Here is a 15,051-nt window from a genome sequence, read left to right as displayed (position 1 = left end):
CATGGACACATAAGATAAAATAGAGCTGCTTCTACAGGCAAAACTGTAAGAAGCAGCATTTTTTAAGCCCAGTGTGCCTGGACCCCAATACGTTATTATTGAATATATTTATTTATTTCAGGTACTTATATAGCACCATCAATTTACGCAGCGCTTTACATACATATATTGTACATTCACATCAGTCCCTAACCCTCAAGGGGCGTACAATCTAAGGTCCCTAACTCCCATTCATTCATACACATACTAGGGCCAGTTTAGACAGGATCCAATTCACCTACCAGCATGTCTTGGGAGCGTGGGAGGAAACCGGAGTACCCAGAGGAAACCCACGCAGGCACAGGGAGAGCATGCAAACTCTAGGCAGGTGGTGCCATGAATATATAGCTGCATTCATTTGTGTCTTTTAATATCTGGCAGTTGTGCAAATCCTTCTGAAGCAGGAGGGTGTATTGTTAGTTGCAGGTCAGTGTACCTTACACTTGGGTGCGCAAACAGTGAAAGACCTAATTTAAGGGGACGATAATTGAACAGTCATGAAAACTAATAGTTGATTGTGCATTTGTCTGATACCTGCTGTGGGAAGCAGGTTCATTGGACGTTTCCAGATAGACATCATCTTGCCACCTTAGAATAACTTCATACTGTATTCTGTTACTTTTTTTACTTTGTAGACTGGGAGCTGTTTACCCTCTTTCCCATTCTTTTTGTATATTTTATACTGATGATTAATGGCCTTATGTAATAATGTATTACTGTTGGCTTTGTGATTATACAATCAATAAAATCAATAAAAATATTGAAACAGGAAAACTAACAGTTGTCGCAGGTAGGATACAGGTTGCCAATATACAGAGGAATTTGATCTTTAGATATAATCTCAACCATGACACTACCTTCCTGGAGTTTGCATCTGCCTGTGCCTGCATGGGTTTCCTCCGGGTGCTCCAGTTTCCTTTCACACTCCAAGGTCATGCTGGTAGGTTAGTTAGCTCCTGTCTAAATTGACTCTCTAGTATGTATGAATGTGAGTTAGGGACAGGGGCGGACTGACAACTCATGGGGCCATCGGGCAATAGGGGATCATGGGGCCCCTGTGTCCTTGCCCAAACTCAAAAAAGCCTATGAAAAAGGTACCAGGGGCATCTCATGGGGCCCCCTACTGACCCCGGGCCCTCGGGCAGTGGCCGAGTTTCCAAATGGTCAGTCCGCCCCTGGTTAGGGATGTTAGAGTATAAACTCTGTGAGGGTAGGGACTGATGTCAATGTGCAATATACTGTATATATAAAAGCGCTGTGTAAAGTTTACAGCACTATATAAGTAGCTGTAATAAATAAATAATGAGAAGCCTCTCAGATGATCCTTCTTCAGCCAACATGCACATCGTTTTTTAAATGCTCTTGGAACAATTCTGTTCCTCAGCTTTTGAAAAAGTAATGGACATGTAGACCTCTATATATCTTTGATTTACCAGGAGCGAAGAATAGAAAATCAAATCTCTTAACCCTGCATGGTTTTTGAGGACCACTGATGAAGTCACCCACGAAACATACAATGATATTGTATCACAATTGCTCCAACAATGTCTGTATTGTGCAACATTGTGCTTGGTGATGAAATCTGTAAAGTGAGACGATGACTTATGCGTTGTGACTTATCTACCAATACAGCATACCAAAAGATAGGATTGTAAGAAGTGAATGCTATTTTTTTTTTCAAGTAACATGAAAGGAAACTGGTTATTGCTAGGACAAGTGGTCACAGTGGAGATACAGAATCCCACAGGAAATGTTTTCAGAGTAAATAAAACCTGTAGCGAGAACATTTGTTTATCTAGTTTAATCATTTCGCTATTGATGTGTTTTTTTTCTCTTCTGCTTCTAGTGTGATAAGTATAGAAAAGGCATTATTGACGGATCAGCCTGTGAAGGTCTTTGCTCCAAGGAAAATCTTTATTTTGGGAAATGTTTGTCAACCAGACCGAACAATCAGGTAATATTTGAATTCTTTGTGCAGTACTAGGGAGAATAGCAGAGACAATGCATGTCAGGGATAAGCAGTCTTCAGCACTCCATCTGTTAAAGTCTCATATGATGCTTGGGGAGCTGTAGTTCTGCAACATCTGGAATGTCTTCCCTTGTGTATGCTCATAAGAGAAGATAATGCCGGGCTCTCACTTCCACTTAACATTCTGAAAAGTGCGTCAGTGACCCTTCTCTAGAGTATGGCTAGGCTTTTTTTTTTTATTTTTAGCAGTAGAGCCACATAATACAATAATATTACTGATAACATTTATAAAAGTGTCTAAGATTAACTGAATTTTTGCCTCACCGCAACCAACCGTATTTTCTCATATTGCAAAGGCAATGTTTTGTTCCTTGGGCATCATGAAATGCGTGGGACACATCTTTCCTCAGCCACTTGAGTCTCATTCTTATCAAAGATGGCATTTCATATACTTATTTGGCATATTCAATCATTTTAGCCCTAAGGCTGCTTTCATTTTTCTTCCATGTTTGCGTTTAAAAAAAGTGGAAGAAAAACATGTGACCATGTATTCCTATGCAACTCTTCACACTGATCATTTCCGGATCTGATGCATTTTTTAAAGTCCTGCTTGCTGCATTTTTGGTCGGTAAAAAAAAACGTACCTCAACATTAAAATAAATGGAAACTGCCGCACAAATGCACCTGCGTTATGTTTTTGGTGCGTTTTTTGAATCACGTGACCTTTAAAAAATGCACAGCAAATGTGGTAAAACCTTGGCAAAAACGTGAGATCAGTGCGGAAGTAGCCTCATATTGTGATTATTGGACTGTGCATGCTTTGTCTTTGACATTCAAGGCTGACAGATATTTGCTGTGATATTAAAAGAATGGTTTGGAAAATTAAATGATTTGGTGCCGGATCGGTTTGGTGTTTCCCTATTTTGCTGTGTTTGTCCCAAGCATAATCCACTGTACAGTGTCCAGGCTGTTTCATTATAATGGTGGGAAGCCAGCTTATACCGAGACTTCAAACATTTCTTCTCCAAACTTTTATTCGGCTCAGTATGTTTTCAATTGTGCTTATAAGAAAAACAAATAATACCAAACATGCAAAGTATGCAGGCATTTAAATTTGCCAACAATGTTATCAGTATGCCAACAGTGCCCGGTAATAATAAAACTGCCTGTTTACAACTAAAACATAGCCCTGGTATAACAGGAGCATCAGCCCTCCAGTCATTTAAAGAATCTCCAAATTAAATAGATCAAACCAGGCTAATACATTCAAACAGCCAGCAAAAATGATACATAAAGTACTTGTATACAATTTCTTGTGAATTGTGCTTCTATAAAAGAGACTACCTAAATGCAGAAATATTCATCTCATAATATCCTCAATCAAAGGATCAGTTATGTAAACCGGTACAGTATCAGGGTCAAAAGAGGCATGTTAATGTTAAGTACTGCATGAGTATGTGCAGTACATTGGACCCAGACTTGCCCAAAGTGCACTCAAATGCATAAAGCCTTATGCCACTTTGCTCATCCAATTCTAAATAAGTTACAGGCATGATGTCCAGCATGGAAGTGCAGGCTTTGATTAGACATTTTTAAATGCTTTGTTTTAGAAGTATCTGGGAATCTGGGGAAATCTAGAAGGTGTGATAAAGTGTCAGATGGAGGATGCTGAGCATGTTGATTTTGGATCTGAGCTGGAACCTAAGAAGGAAATTATACTGTTTGACAAGCCAACAAGAGGAACCACTGTGCAAAAATTCAAAGAGATGGTGCATAGTCTCTTTAAAGTAAGTAATACACCTTTCTTATATCTTACTAATGTTTCTTGTCAGTTGAGAAGAATCCTTGATGATCTGTGATATGTTCTTTTCAGTAAGATACTGTAATATTAAATATTACAATTGGCAATACCAGTTATTGTCATGTCTGATAATGTTTTATATTGCAATGGTATAGCTAACAAAATGATTAAAGCTGAACTCCAGGAAAAAAAACAATTCCCTTGCAGTGGGGCTGTGCTCATTTTTTGTCTAGGAGAGAGGAGAAAAAGATATACTTTGCATGATCCTTCAATCCTGCCTGCAAAGGACTGGTCCCTGCAGCTTATCCACCCCCATGCTCTAGTGGTGGATTGTTCCTGACTTCAGCAAGCCCAGAGTAGGCTCCATAGACCTGCTGTGGACGTGAGGAAGCCAGGAAGATTCCGCTGCTGGATTGTGGGGGAGCTACATTTGCAGGTTGCGTGGAGTATCAGGTGAATAAAAGCTTTCGCCTCTCCCTTGGGCAAAATGAATAGTTAACCCTTGCAGTACGGACATAGCCCCACTGCAAAGGAAACTTTTTTTTTGACTGTTGTTGGGCTCTAAGTAAGGGATACCAACAGCTTGAAACGCCCACAAGCATCTTTTATTTATTTGGGAGTTCTGGTGGCAAGCTTCTCTTACGTTTCCTGGTTATCTTGCTGTTCTTTTCATCCAGGGGAAGAAACTGTGTCAATATAATCCATCCAATCACAATGTCTGCTTACCTTGTATTTAACAATATACAAAAATAAACACATGAATATAAGATACTATTACACATATAAACAAGTATTCACTAAAGAAATGGTTTAAAGGAGGTGGATTCATGCAGTCATGGAGGACAAGTAGCCCTCAGGGAATAGATCCACCTCATCTCCCTCCTGAAGGACCTTCCTGTCCCAGTCACCTCTGGGATCCTGTGGAATTTTATCCTAGGCTAAAAAATGGACAGAAAAGGGGACAATATTGATGGTCAATAGCTGCATGTCTGACTATGCCCTATTTTAGTCACATATATAAATATCTGTATAAGCAATACAATGGACTATAAACCTTTTATGATGCAGTTGTGAATGTTGGGGATATTCGCAACAGATAAATCAGCTTTTTATTTTCATCAGAAATCTAGGTTTGTTATGAGATTTTTTTTTTTTTTTAACGTACCGTAGTTGGTAGTTTACCTTGTTAGTCCCATGGGCAGTTGAATTTTGTGTCAACAAGATCACTGGCATGGTATTTCCTTGCATTGCCAAGCAAAAATTAGTTTCAAAACGTAGTGATAAAGAGTTAAAAATGTGTGATACTTCAGCTTGGCTTGAAACAAGCCTATAGTGTGCTATCTTCAGTGGTAGGTATGCATTCTGTGCACTTTCTCAACTGCTCAACAAATGAAATGTCACTGGAATCACATAACTAATCTTTCTTTTTAGTCCTATTAGCTGAGCATAAGGGGATTCAGAATAAAAAATACAACATGTGAAATTCCCATCTGTTATTTGTCCATAGTCAGGCATTGAACAACACTGGTTAATTGTTTTAAGCCCATTAAAAACAGAATGCATAAAGTACATTCATGTCTATCCAAGAGTGCTTACTGTCTCTGCATGTGAAACTTATGACTTTGGGTTACAAATTGATACAGCTAATGTATACTGTGGCTTTAACAGTTAGATTCTGGCTGTAAATGCCTGCTACATGCAATAGATTAAATGCATTTAGGAAACACTATTGAGATGTGGTCAAACTAAAACTCTGTGATGGGAACATTTGACTTAAAGACTTAAAGATTGTGTTATGCAGAGAGAGAGTATGCAGCCCACCCACCAGATGAACGTAGACATACTCATTGTTTCTAAGGCTTACTTCTAAAATGTACCTCTAGCCAAAACTTTTTTTTTTTTAGTCTTGCATAAAGGGACACAGGATAGTATTCAGGAACACTGAGTTATACTGTCACTTTCAGGACCATTGGACACTAGCAAGGCAAAGCTGTAAGTTCAGTAAACCCCTTCCACTGCCTTGCATGACTGAGTTTTTTTGCTAGTGGCTTTAGAACAGGGGTCTCCAAAGTTTTTAAACAAAAGGCCAGTTTCCTGTCCTTGAGACTTTAGGGGGGCTGGGCTATGGCCAGTGGGATTAGAAATTGGCCTGGCAAATAGTGAGAGTATACAATGCCGTATCTTTGGTGTCAGTGGGAGGAATAGTGTCCCATCATTGGTGTCAGTTGGAGGAATAGTGCCCCATAAGTGGTATCAGTGGAAGGAATAGTGCCCTATCATTGGTGTTAGTGGGAGGAACAGTGCCTCATCCTTGGTGTCAGTGGGAGCAATAGTGCCCCATCATTGGTATGAGTGGGAGGAATAAAGCCCTATCCTTGGTGTCAGTGGGAGGAATAGTGCCCCATTGTTGGTATCAATGAAATGAATTATGCCTCATCATTGGTGTCAGTAGAAGGATTTGTACCCTTTTGTTGATGTCAATAAGAAGAATAGTGCCCCATTGCTGGTGTCAGTGAAAGGAGTAGTGGCCCATTGTTGTTAATGGAAAGAATTCTGCCCAATCATTGCTGTCAATGGAAGGACTTGTGCCCCATCACTGGTGTCAGTGGGAGGAATAATGCCTTTTTATAGGTGTCTGTGGGAGGAATAGTGCCCCATTATTTGTGTCAGTGACAGGAATTAAGCCCCATTGTTGGTGTCAATGGAATATGTAATAGTGCCCAAGGGCCAGATAAAGAGAGACAAAGGGCCACATCTGGCCCCCGGGCCGCAGTTTGGAGACTACTGCTTTAGAAGAATGGACATCTTCTCTCTGAGAGAAGCAAAATCTTTTCACTTTTTAGCAAGATTCTGTAAAGATTCTTCTGTTGCTCCAGAGCTCCTGGGACTCCTTTTTACTGCATTCAGATTGGTTACTCCACGCCTTTACCATGGGGAGAGTGCCTGGATGTTCTCAGGAAGAAGATGCAGGTGTGACTCATTTTGGTGCTCACCTAGGTTCAATGCATTGAATTCCTGAAAGGTTTTCCACAGTTCTGGTGGAACCCAGTCCCTGAAGACTCCTTAGTGAGTATATCTACCAGCTAGGTGAAGACTACTGAATGGCTTGCCCCTAGAACCCTGCCTATTAGCCTGGGGTAAGCCGCAGAAGAGAAGACAGCTGCATTAAGTAAGGTGCCGTGGCCTATAAATGAGAGCCCAAGATTGCTGCTTCTGTCTCTTAGGGTTATAAACATGAAGCACTAGCTGCAACACATTTAGTCACATGCTGGTGGCAGGAGATGATCTTTTCTGCGCTGAATATCTCACCTTTTTTGTTTTACCAGGTTTTGGTCTGGGTGCCCTCTCAGAGTCTGCACAACCTCCTTCTGGGTTGATCTCATTGTGCATACCCATGACATTTTGGGACACGTGTGTGGATTCAGCTCAGCCTCTCCTGCCTTCTCACCTGCATTAGCAATCCTCTGGGACAATTCTTCTGGGCTCCTTGCTGCCTTAATAATGGTCACAGGGTATCGTACCCCTTCCTGTTCTGCAATGTTATTGTGAATACCCCTAGGGGAAATCAATCACATCTATACCATGATGGGTCATAGGTGTAAGGGAGAAGCCTTGGGTGTCCTGCTGGCTCATGTTTGGTGAACTGCTTGGGAAGGGGTTGTGTTCAGTAGCCCTTTCTTTAAGGGTCCTGACCTCAGGGTCTGAGTAAAAGGGTTTACATCAAAACGCGTCAGTTTCTTGTGTCCCCCACACGGCTTCTCACAAACTGCAAATGGGACTTCTTATGGCTTTCTTTCAACAATGGCTTTTTTCTTGTCACTCTTCCATCATGGTCATATTTGTGGAGTGCACTGCTAATAGTTGTCCTGTGGACAGATTCTCCCACCTGAGCTGTGGATCTCTGCAGCTCCTCCAGTGTTACCATGGGCCACTTGGCTGCTTCTCTGATTGTTCTTCTTGCTCGGCCTGTCAGTTTAGGTGGACGGCCATGTCTTGGTAGGTTTGCCTTTCCATTTTCAGATGATAGATTGAACAGTCCTCTGTAAGATTTCAAAGCTTGGGATATTTTTTTATGACCTAACCCTGCTTTAAACATCTCCACAACTTTTTTCCTGACCTGTCTGGTGTGGTCCTTGGCCTTCATGATGCTGTTTGTTCACTAATGTTCTCTAACAAACCTCTGAGGGCTTCACAGAACAGCTGTAATTATACTGAGATTGAATTATGCCCAGGTGTACTCTATTTACTAATTAGGTGACTTCTGAAGGCAGTTGGTTCCACTAGATTTTAGTCAGGCGTATCAGAGTAAAGGGGGCTGAATGCAAATGCATGCCACACTTTTCAGATACTTATTTGAGAAAAAATTTGAAAATAATTTATCATTTTTCTTCTACTTCACAATTATGTGCCACTTTGTGTTGGACTATTACATAAAATCTCAATAAAATACATTTACATTTTTGGTTGTAACATGACAAAATCTGGAAAATTTCAAGGGGTATGAATACTTTTTCAAGGCACTGTATGACATTGCACCAAACTGGCTACGGCAATCATGGTACTTGGATCTCACCAGGCTCCTGGTGGGTTCTCATGGGACCTACCAGTCATCTGGATCTTCTTTCCCAAGAACTAGTTCTCCAAGCTGCTTCTTGGTCAATGGCTTTAACAGCTTGTCTGTTGAGGCAAAAGACCTGAGGGATAGAGGCCTTCCTGAGTCAGTTATCCCTGCACTTTTTAAAGCTAGAAAGTTGACTTGCAAATGCTACCATCATGCCTGGAAAGTGTATTTCTCATGGTGCAAGGCCAGGAATTGCCATCTCAAGAAGTATTCTATGGGACAAATTCTGTCTTTTCTCCAGTCTAGTCTGAATCAACAGTTGTCCTTGAGTACCATCAAGGGTCAAATCTCAGTCTAAGGGTTTCTCTTGAGACCGCATGTCTCTCATTCCCTTGTGAAGGCCTCTGTACAAGGTGTAACTCACATTGTTCCTCAGGTCTGTTCCTCAGAGACTCTGTGGGATCTCAGTCTGGTTCTGTGGACTCTTCAAAAACCATCCTTTGATTCTATTCGAGATATCCCTTTTGTCTATCCTTACTCGCAAGTCTGACTACTTTTGTCACACTCACTTCTGCAAGATGAGTTTTGAAGTTAGTGGTCTTAACCTATAAAGAGAACCCTATCTTTTGCTACATAAGCGCAAGTTTATTGTGAGGCATAGTGCCTGTTTTCTTCCCAAGGTGGTTTATTCCTTTTGCTGTAACTGGAACATTATTCTACCATTTCTCTGTCCTGCTCCTAAATATCCTAAGGTCATTTCTCTCCATTTCCTGAATGGTGGAACGCACTCTTCTAGTTCATATCTCAGCTTCAGCTCCATTTCAACAGTCTGTTGTTCCTGAAGGTTCCTCTAAGGGACCGCCTGCTTCCCTGCTGTCAGAATTCAATGCCACAGTTGGGGGGGGGGGGGGGGCTTCCCCTATCCACAACAAGTGTGATGATGGGGGAATAAAGGCATTTTCTTTCGTTTAACCAGCTGTTTGAACAAAAAAAAAGATGCATAATGTATGAACTGCCTTAGAGTCCCATTTGCAGTACAACTCAATGTATGCCTGTCACTAGTATGAGATGCCCCAGCTAAACAGCATGTAATCATTCGAGCAATCACCTTGCTGTCTCTGTTTTTATCTGTGCAGTACACACTGAGTTGAGCTTGAGTTGGCATTTAATGCAAATGCAGGCCAAGTCAAGAAGTCGCTATTCATGCTTGCCCCCCCAACCACATCCCCTGTTACTGATGCAGTCACTTTGCCTTTTGGTCATCTCTTGTGCTTTCGCTATCAGCTAAGCAAGCTGCAGCTCCCTGGCTCACTTGGAGGTATTCAGGATGAAGGTGGGAGCAGTTACAGCAGAGCCTTTTAACCATAACAACTTGATAAAAATTAATGTTCTTTAGCAAGGAACACTCATTCTACATTAATAATTATTATGCTACCAAAATTGTTGTATGCTGTAAATTACCACCAGCATTGCTACCGATTCTTCTTGCTGGAGGCTGCCTTTTTGCTGAAGCTCAGAGTCCCTGAACTACACTAAATCATAAAGTGGAACTAAACCCATCAATTTAATGGTTTGAAAAAACAGTTCTATTCCTGGAATGCTGGGATTGCTAACTGTCACATTTATTTGTGTCCTACACCAAACTACCACACTATCACATGGCTGGTGCCATAACTGATCACAAGTGCCACGCCATGGCAACTACAGATCAAACAGAAACGGCTTCCTTGTCTGTAAAGGATAGGAGGGTTTAATTCCGTTTTAAGGCTTTCAGCAGGTCGGCTTCTACAAATTCAGCAGTGCCTAAAAATAGAGAGCAACCAAGCATGTGCAGAGCAGGAACAGTGTATTACTGGAATTTAAAAAGTATAGGCACTTATTTTTAATGTTTTCGCTATACCTGCAAAAGGGGCCAGCCTGAAGTGATCAAGCAAGACTTAATTTTCTGACTAAAGTTCCACTTTAACCGTTTCAATACCGTGCAATTTTACACCTTCCTGCCCAGGCCATTTTTCAGGTTTCAGCGCTCTCACACTTTGAATGACAATTGCGCGGTCATACAACACTGTACCCAAACTAAAATTTTATCATTTTCTTCACACAACTAGAGCTTTCTTTTGGTGGTATTTAATCACCGCTGGGGTTTTTATTTTTTGCTAAATTAACAAAAAAAGACCAAAAATTTTGAAAAAAAAACACATTTTTCTTTGTTTCTGTTATAAAAGTTTACAAATAAATAATTGTTCTTCATAAATTTAGGCCGAGATGTATTCTGCTACATGTCTTTGGTGAAAATAACCCAAATTAGGATGTATTATTTAGTTTGTAGGAAAGTTATAGAGTTCACAAACTATGGTATAGATCTGAATATTGATCAATCCTGAAGTACTGACAGCCAATCTAATTTCTTGAGGTCCAAGAATGTCAGAATAGTACAGATATCCCCAAATGACCCCTTTTTGCTGAGTAGACAGTCGGACGTACTTCATAAGAGGCATGGCGAGTTTTTTGAAGTTGTATTTTTTTGTCATAATTTTTCCGAAAATGAAAAAATGAAAAATATTATTTTCACTATTTTTTTTTTTACATACTGTCACCAGTGCAGTACAGCGTCATCATATAACTGGCATGGCGGTGAACAGGGACACTGACTGGTGACAGTATGAAAAAAAAAAAAAATTATATATTTTTTTTATTTTTTTTTATTTTTTTATTATATTTAATTTTTTATTACATTTTTTTTTTTATTTTTTTTAAGATTTTTTTTCATATTTTACTATGACCAAAATAGTACAATGTTACCATAGTAACATTGTACTACTTTGGGGAAGTGATCAGTATTTTTTTTTTTTTTTTTTTTTTTTACACAATTTGCTTATAGCAAAGAATTACTTTGCTATAAGCAAGCATTTAGCTGAATGAAATCGATTCATTCAGCTTTTTTTTTTTTTTTTTTTTGTGCTTAGCTGTGATTTGGTCACAGCTAATCACATGACATGTGCATGTGATTAGCTGTGACCATTCACAGCTAGGCACTAGTATACAATGGATGGCATCATGAATGAAGCCATCCATTGTATACAACTGTCATGTGACCTGCTGTGATTGGTCGCGGCAGGTCACATGGTACCGGCAACGGGAGCCGGTACTCGGATCTGTCATCGGCCGTGTCCGAGGTGCACGGGCGGTGACAGATCCCGCTGCTGCGCCGCTCTGCAATAGCGCAAACGGCGCATGTGCGGGAGCACGCCAAATGGCGTGGACCCGGAAAGCTGCAGCGCTTTTCAAGCCGCCAAACGGCTATTGGCCGGGCGGCTAATGGTTAAGTAGGTTTCTCTGATCTTCTGTAGGCATTGCATAGAAAAAGATGGACTGAAAGCCTTGCAAGGTCTTATTAGGGCGCCAAAATCCGCACAATAATGTATTTAAAATGGAGCAGTCATATAGCTCTATTATGTTATCTGGGAGCTTGGCTGTCGTATAATTATGTCTAGCTTCCACCCAGATGTCCAATGGAGAATACAATGTCTGTTCTACTAATGGGTTTCAGCACAATGTGAAAGCCTGTTAGGACCACATTTAAAGTATAACTAAAAGCAAAACCTTTTTTACTTTTGAATAGAGTGGAAAGTGATTAGAGTACATCAGGTTTTATTGCTGTCTGTTTCCCCATTAAGGAGATTCAGCCTCACTATTTGTCTTGTTTACCATTTATCATTGAAAGTGAAAGAAAACTCCAAATTTTGAATTCACCCCAGGAAGCTTCCCAGTGGAAAAAGGAAGAAGCACCACTCACCGACCCAGTGCATGGATATGTGGATAAGTGTGGCCTCAGCTGTGCCCTCCAACATCTTTCGTCCCACACACCAAGCCCTGGTGTGTGGGGTGAAACCTGTCAGAGGGCCTGGCTGGAGCAGCATTCACTGAGGCCACACTTATCCACATATTCATGCACTGGGTCAGGGAGCGGTGCTTCTTCCTTTCGCTGATGATGCTTCTACACACCTGAATGGTGTGTAGGTGCCTGCTCCCTTCACTGGGGAGATCCTTATCTCCACTTAGAGCGGCATGCTTACTGATCACTAAACCTTCCAATGGGGGTACTAGTTCTGGTGACCTGGGGGTCCCCAAAGAATTCCCTTAATTTGGAGGGATTTCCTCTCACTTCCTGTTTGGCTATGGGTCAGGAATTGAATGGAAATCTCTGCAATGGAACACAGATGGTGGAAAAAAAAATCTGATGGGTTAAACCCTCCCTTGCTCTATCCAATATGGAAAAAAATGCCTTTAGTTCTTCTTTAAAGGAAACTATAGTGGATTTATAACCATTTTTTTTTCTTTTTTGCCACCACAGTACAGTTTTTGTTATATATTTATTTTTTTACCATTTATTGTAGTTTTATATATAAATTGATTACATAGAAAGTACATCAACGGAAAATTAAATTGTCCACCCTTTGCCTTTGAAACAGCATAAATTCTTATAGGTATACTTGCACGCAATTTTTTTTAAGAAATTTATCAGGTTGGTTGCTCTAAACTTGTAGAAGAATGAACCACAGTGCTGTGGATTTAGACTGTCTAAGTTACTTCTCTTCTTGCAATTCTAGAAGCACTCAGTTTTAAAGAGTAACTCCATTTTTGAGAAAAACAAAAAACAATCTTCTCTGGGTGACTTATGTACATTGCAGGGATTTTAAGAAACTTTTGTTGCAGCTCTAAAGAAAAGAGAAACATATTAATCAGCTGATGCACTTGCAGTGTCCTAATGAGGAAAATGCGGCGTCTGCATATCTTAAGAAGTAATTAACCCATTGGGAGTATCTTAGAAAACATGAAATTTTTGCTGCAGAGAATGCCTAAAATCTCACTTGTGTCTTTGTGCAGACTTCTGGGGAAATCAGTGAGACAATCACAAGCAGGAATTGACTTTTCTGGGAATGTTCCATACACCAATGGTGTATGGAATGCCTCCAGGTTGCCATATTGCATTGAATTTCACAGAAAATTACAGCGCTGCAGATTAAAAAGATAAGGTAATTTTTAATAACATTGTATTTAATTTTACAATGTTGTTATTCTTAATATTATATAAAACAAATATTAATATTACATAATATTGTAATTCAATTACAATATGCCCTCTGTTGCAATTTATATATTTTGGGTTTTTTTTTTCCCCCCACAGAAGTGTAGTTACCCTGTAAGATGAGGGCTCTGTGGGGACCATACCATCTCTTCTTATTCTTCTTTGACTAAAGATACTTATGTACAAAGAGCGTTCAGATCAAACCAGGACTTTTAATTTTGCAGGTATAAAAAAGGGATGCTAGTGTGGCGGTACTACATGCAGTAGTAAGTGGCAAGTGTGTCCTATTACTGATAGGCGGCTCACATGTTGCGGGCCAGTTCAGACACTTAAACAAGATGGCAGACAACAGTGTTAGTGCATGCATGGAATAGCGTGTGGTGATGAAGTTTCTTGTGAATGAAAACCCGCAACATCTACAGAAGATTTCAAGCACAGTAGAGTGATGAGATGCTCAGCCATGTTAAGACATTTGAATGTTGTAAACGATTCAAGGATGGCTGTACATCCATCAGTGACTATCCTGACCATGGTGGTTCCCAATCCACAGCAGTCATTCCTTTGAACATTCAGCGTGTGGAACACCTGATCCTGGATAATCTATGCAAAACCTGTTGTGAAATTTCACATGAGACAACTCTTTTTTTGTGGGAGCGGTGAACACAATCATGACAAAGTGAAGCAGGCTGTCCTAGGATGGTTGGGCATACTAACAAATCTATCTATGCCTAAGCTTTCCAGACATTAGTTAAACACTTGGATGAGTGTATAAATGTATCAGGGGAGTATGTTGAAAAATGAATGTAGTTTTCACTCCTTGAAATTTTTTCTTATATAAACTCAAAAGTCACGGTTTGACTTGAACGCTCGTCGTATGTTTAAGGTTATTGTCCCACTGCAGAATGAATTTAGGACCAAACGGATGCCTGAATAATGGTTTTGCCTGATGAATGTCCACACTAAGGAAACCATTAGTTCTGGCCAAATCTTCAACTCCATGTGCAGAAATGCAGTCCCAAAGTTGCAATGAACCTCCACAATGCTTCACTTTTGCCTGCAAGCATTCACACTTGTACTACTCTCCAGGCCTTTAGTGAACACACTATCTTCTGTTACAGCCAAATATTTCAGATTTGGACTCATTAGTCTAGAGCAACTTGCTACCATTTTTCTGCACACCAGCTCTTTCACTTTTGTATACAAGGTGATTAGCCTGGCTTGCACATGGTAGTATTCCATTTTAGCTGCAAGCCTTTCATTAGGACCACCTCTGATTGGAAGTCTCCAGACTGTAGATAGATGTGCCAGGGTTCCACAAATTTCTGGACATTTTCTGATTGTGAAGCAAAATATTCATGATGTGTCTTTCATGCACTAAATGTTTGGTCCTCAGTCGCCTGTTTTTTTTTTTGTGCTTTTGTAGAAGAGCTTGAACAGCACATCCAGAAACACCCATGTTTCTAGAAATTTCTGCCCGTGAGACACCTTGTTGATGCAGTAAGAGCACCACGTTGTGGTGTTCTAACATGACATTGTGTAACATGTTTACATCAAATTTTTTTCAGTGCTCTGAGCTTAGAAGATCATGGCTT

The 15,051-nt window shown here is 40.3% G+C and overlaps 1 protein-coding gene across 6 annotated transcripts in view; it reads left to right on the top strand.

Moving 5' to 3' along the window:
- Window positions 1-15,051, top strand: part of DIPK1A (divergent protein kinase domain 1A) — a 199,342-nt gene that overhangs the window by 165,705 nt on the left and 18,586 nt on the right. For all 6 annotated transcript variants that reach the window (XM_089668953.1, XM_089668948.1, XM_089668951.1 and 3 more), the window contains 2 exons: window positions 1,886-1,993; window positions 3,619-3,795. In XM_089668953.1, the coding sequence (XP_089525079.1) occupies window positions 1,886-1,993; window positions 3,619-3,795 (285 nt within the window). The remainder of the gene's footprint in view (window positions 1-1,885; window positions 1,994-3,618; window positions 3,796-15,051) is intronic.

This window comes from Staurois parvus, unplaced genomic scaffold (genome assembly GCF_062004578.1).
Source record: "Staurois parvus isolate SC_StPar_1 unplaced genomic scaffold, SC_StPar_1.0 ptg000066l, whole genome shotgun sequence".
Taxonomy (NCBI): Eukaryota; Metazoa; Chordata; class Amphibia; order Anura; family Ranidae; genus Staurois; species Staurois parvus.
The sequence above is the reverse complement of the archived record's forward strand: the minus strand, read 5'-3'. Positions and strand labels throughout refer to the sequence as shown.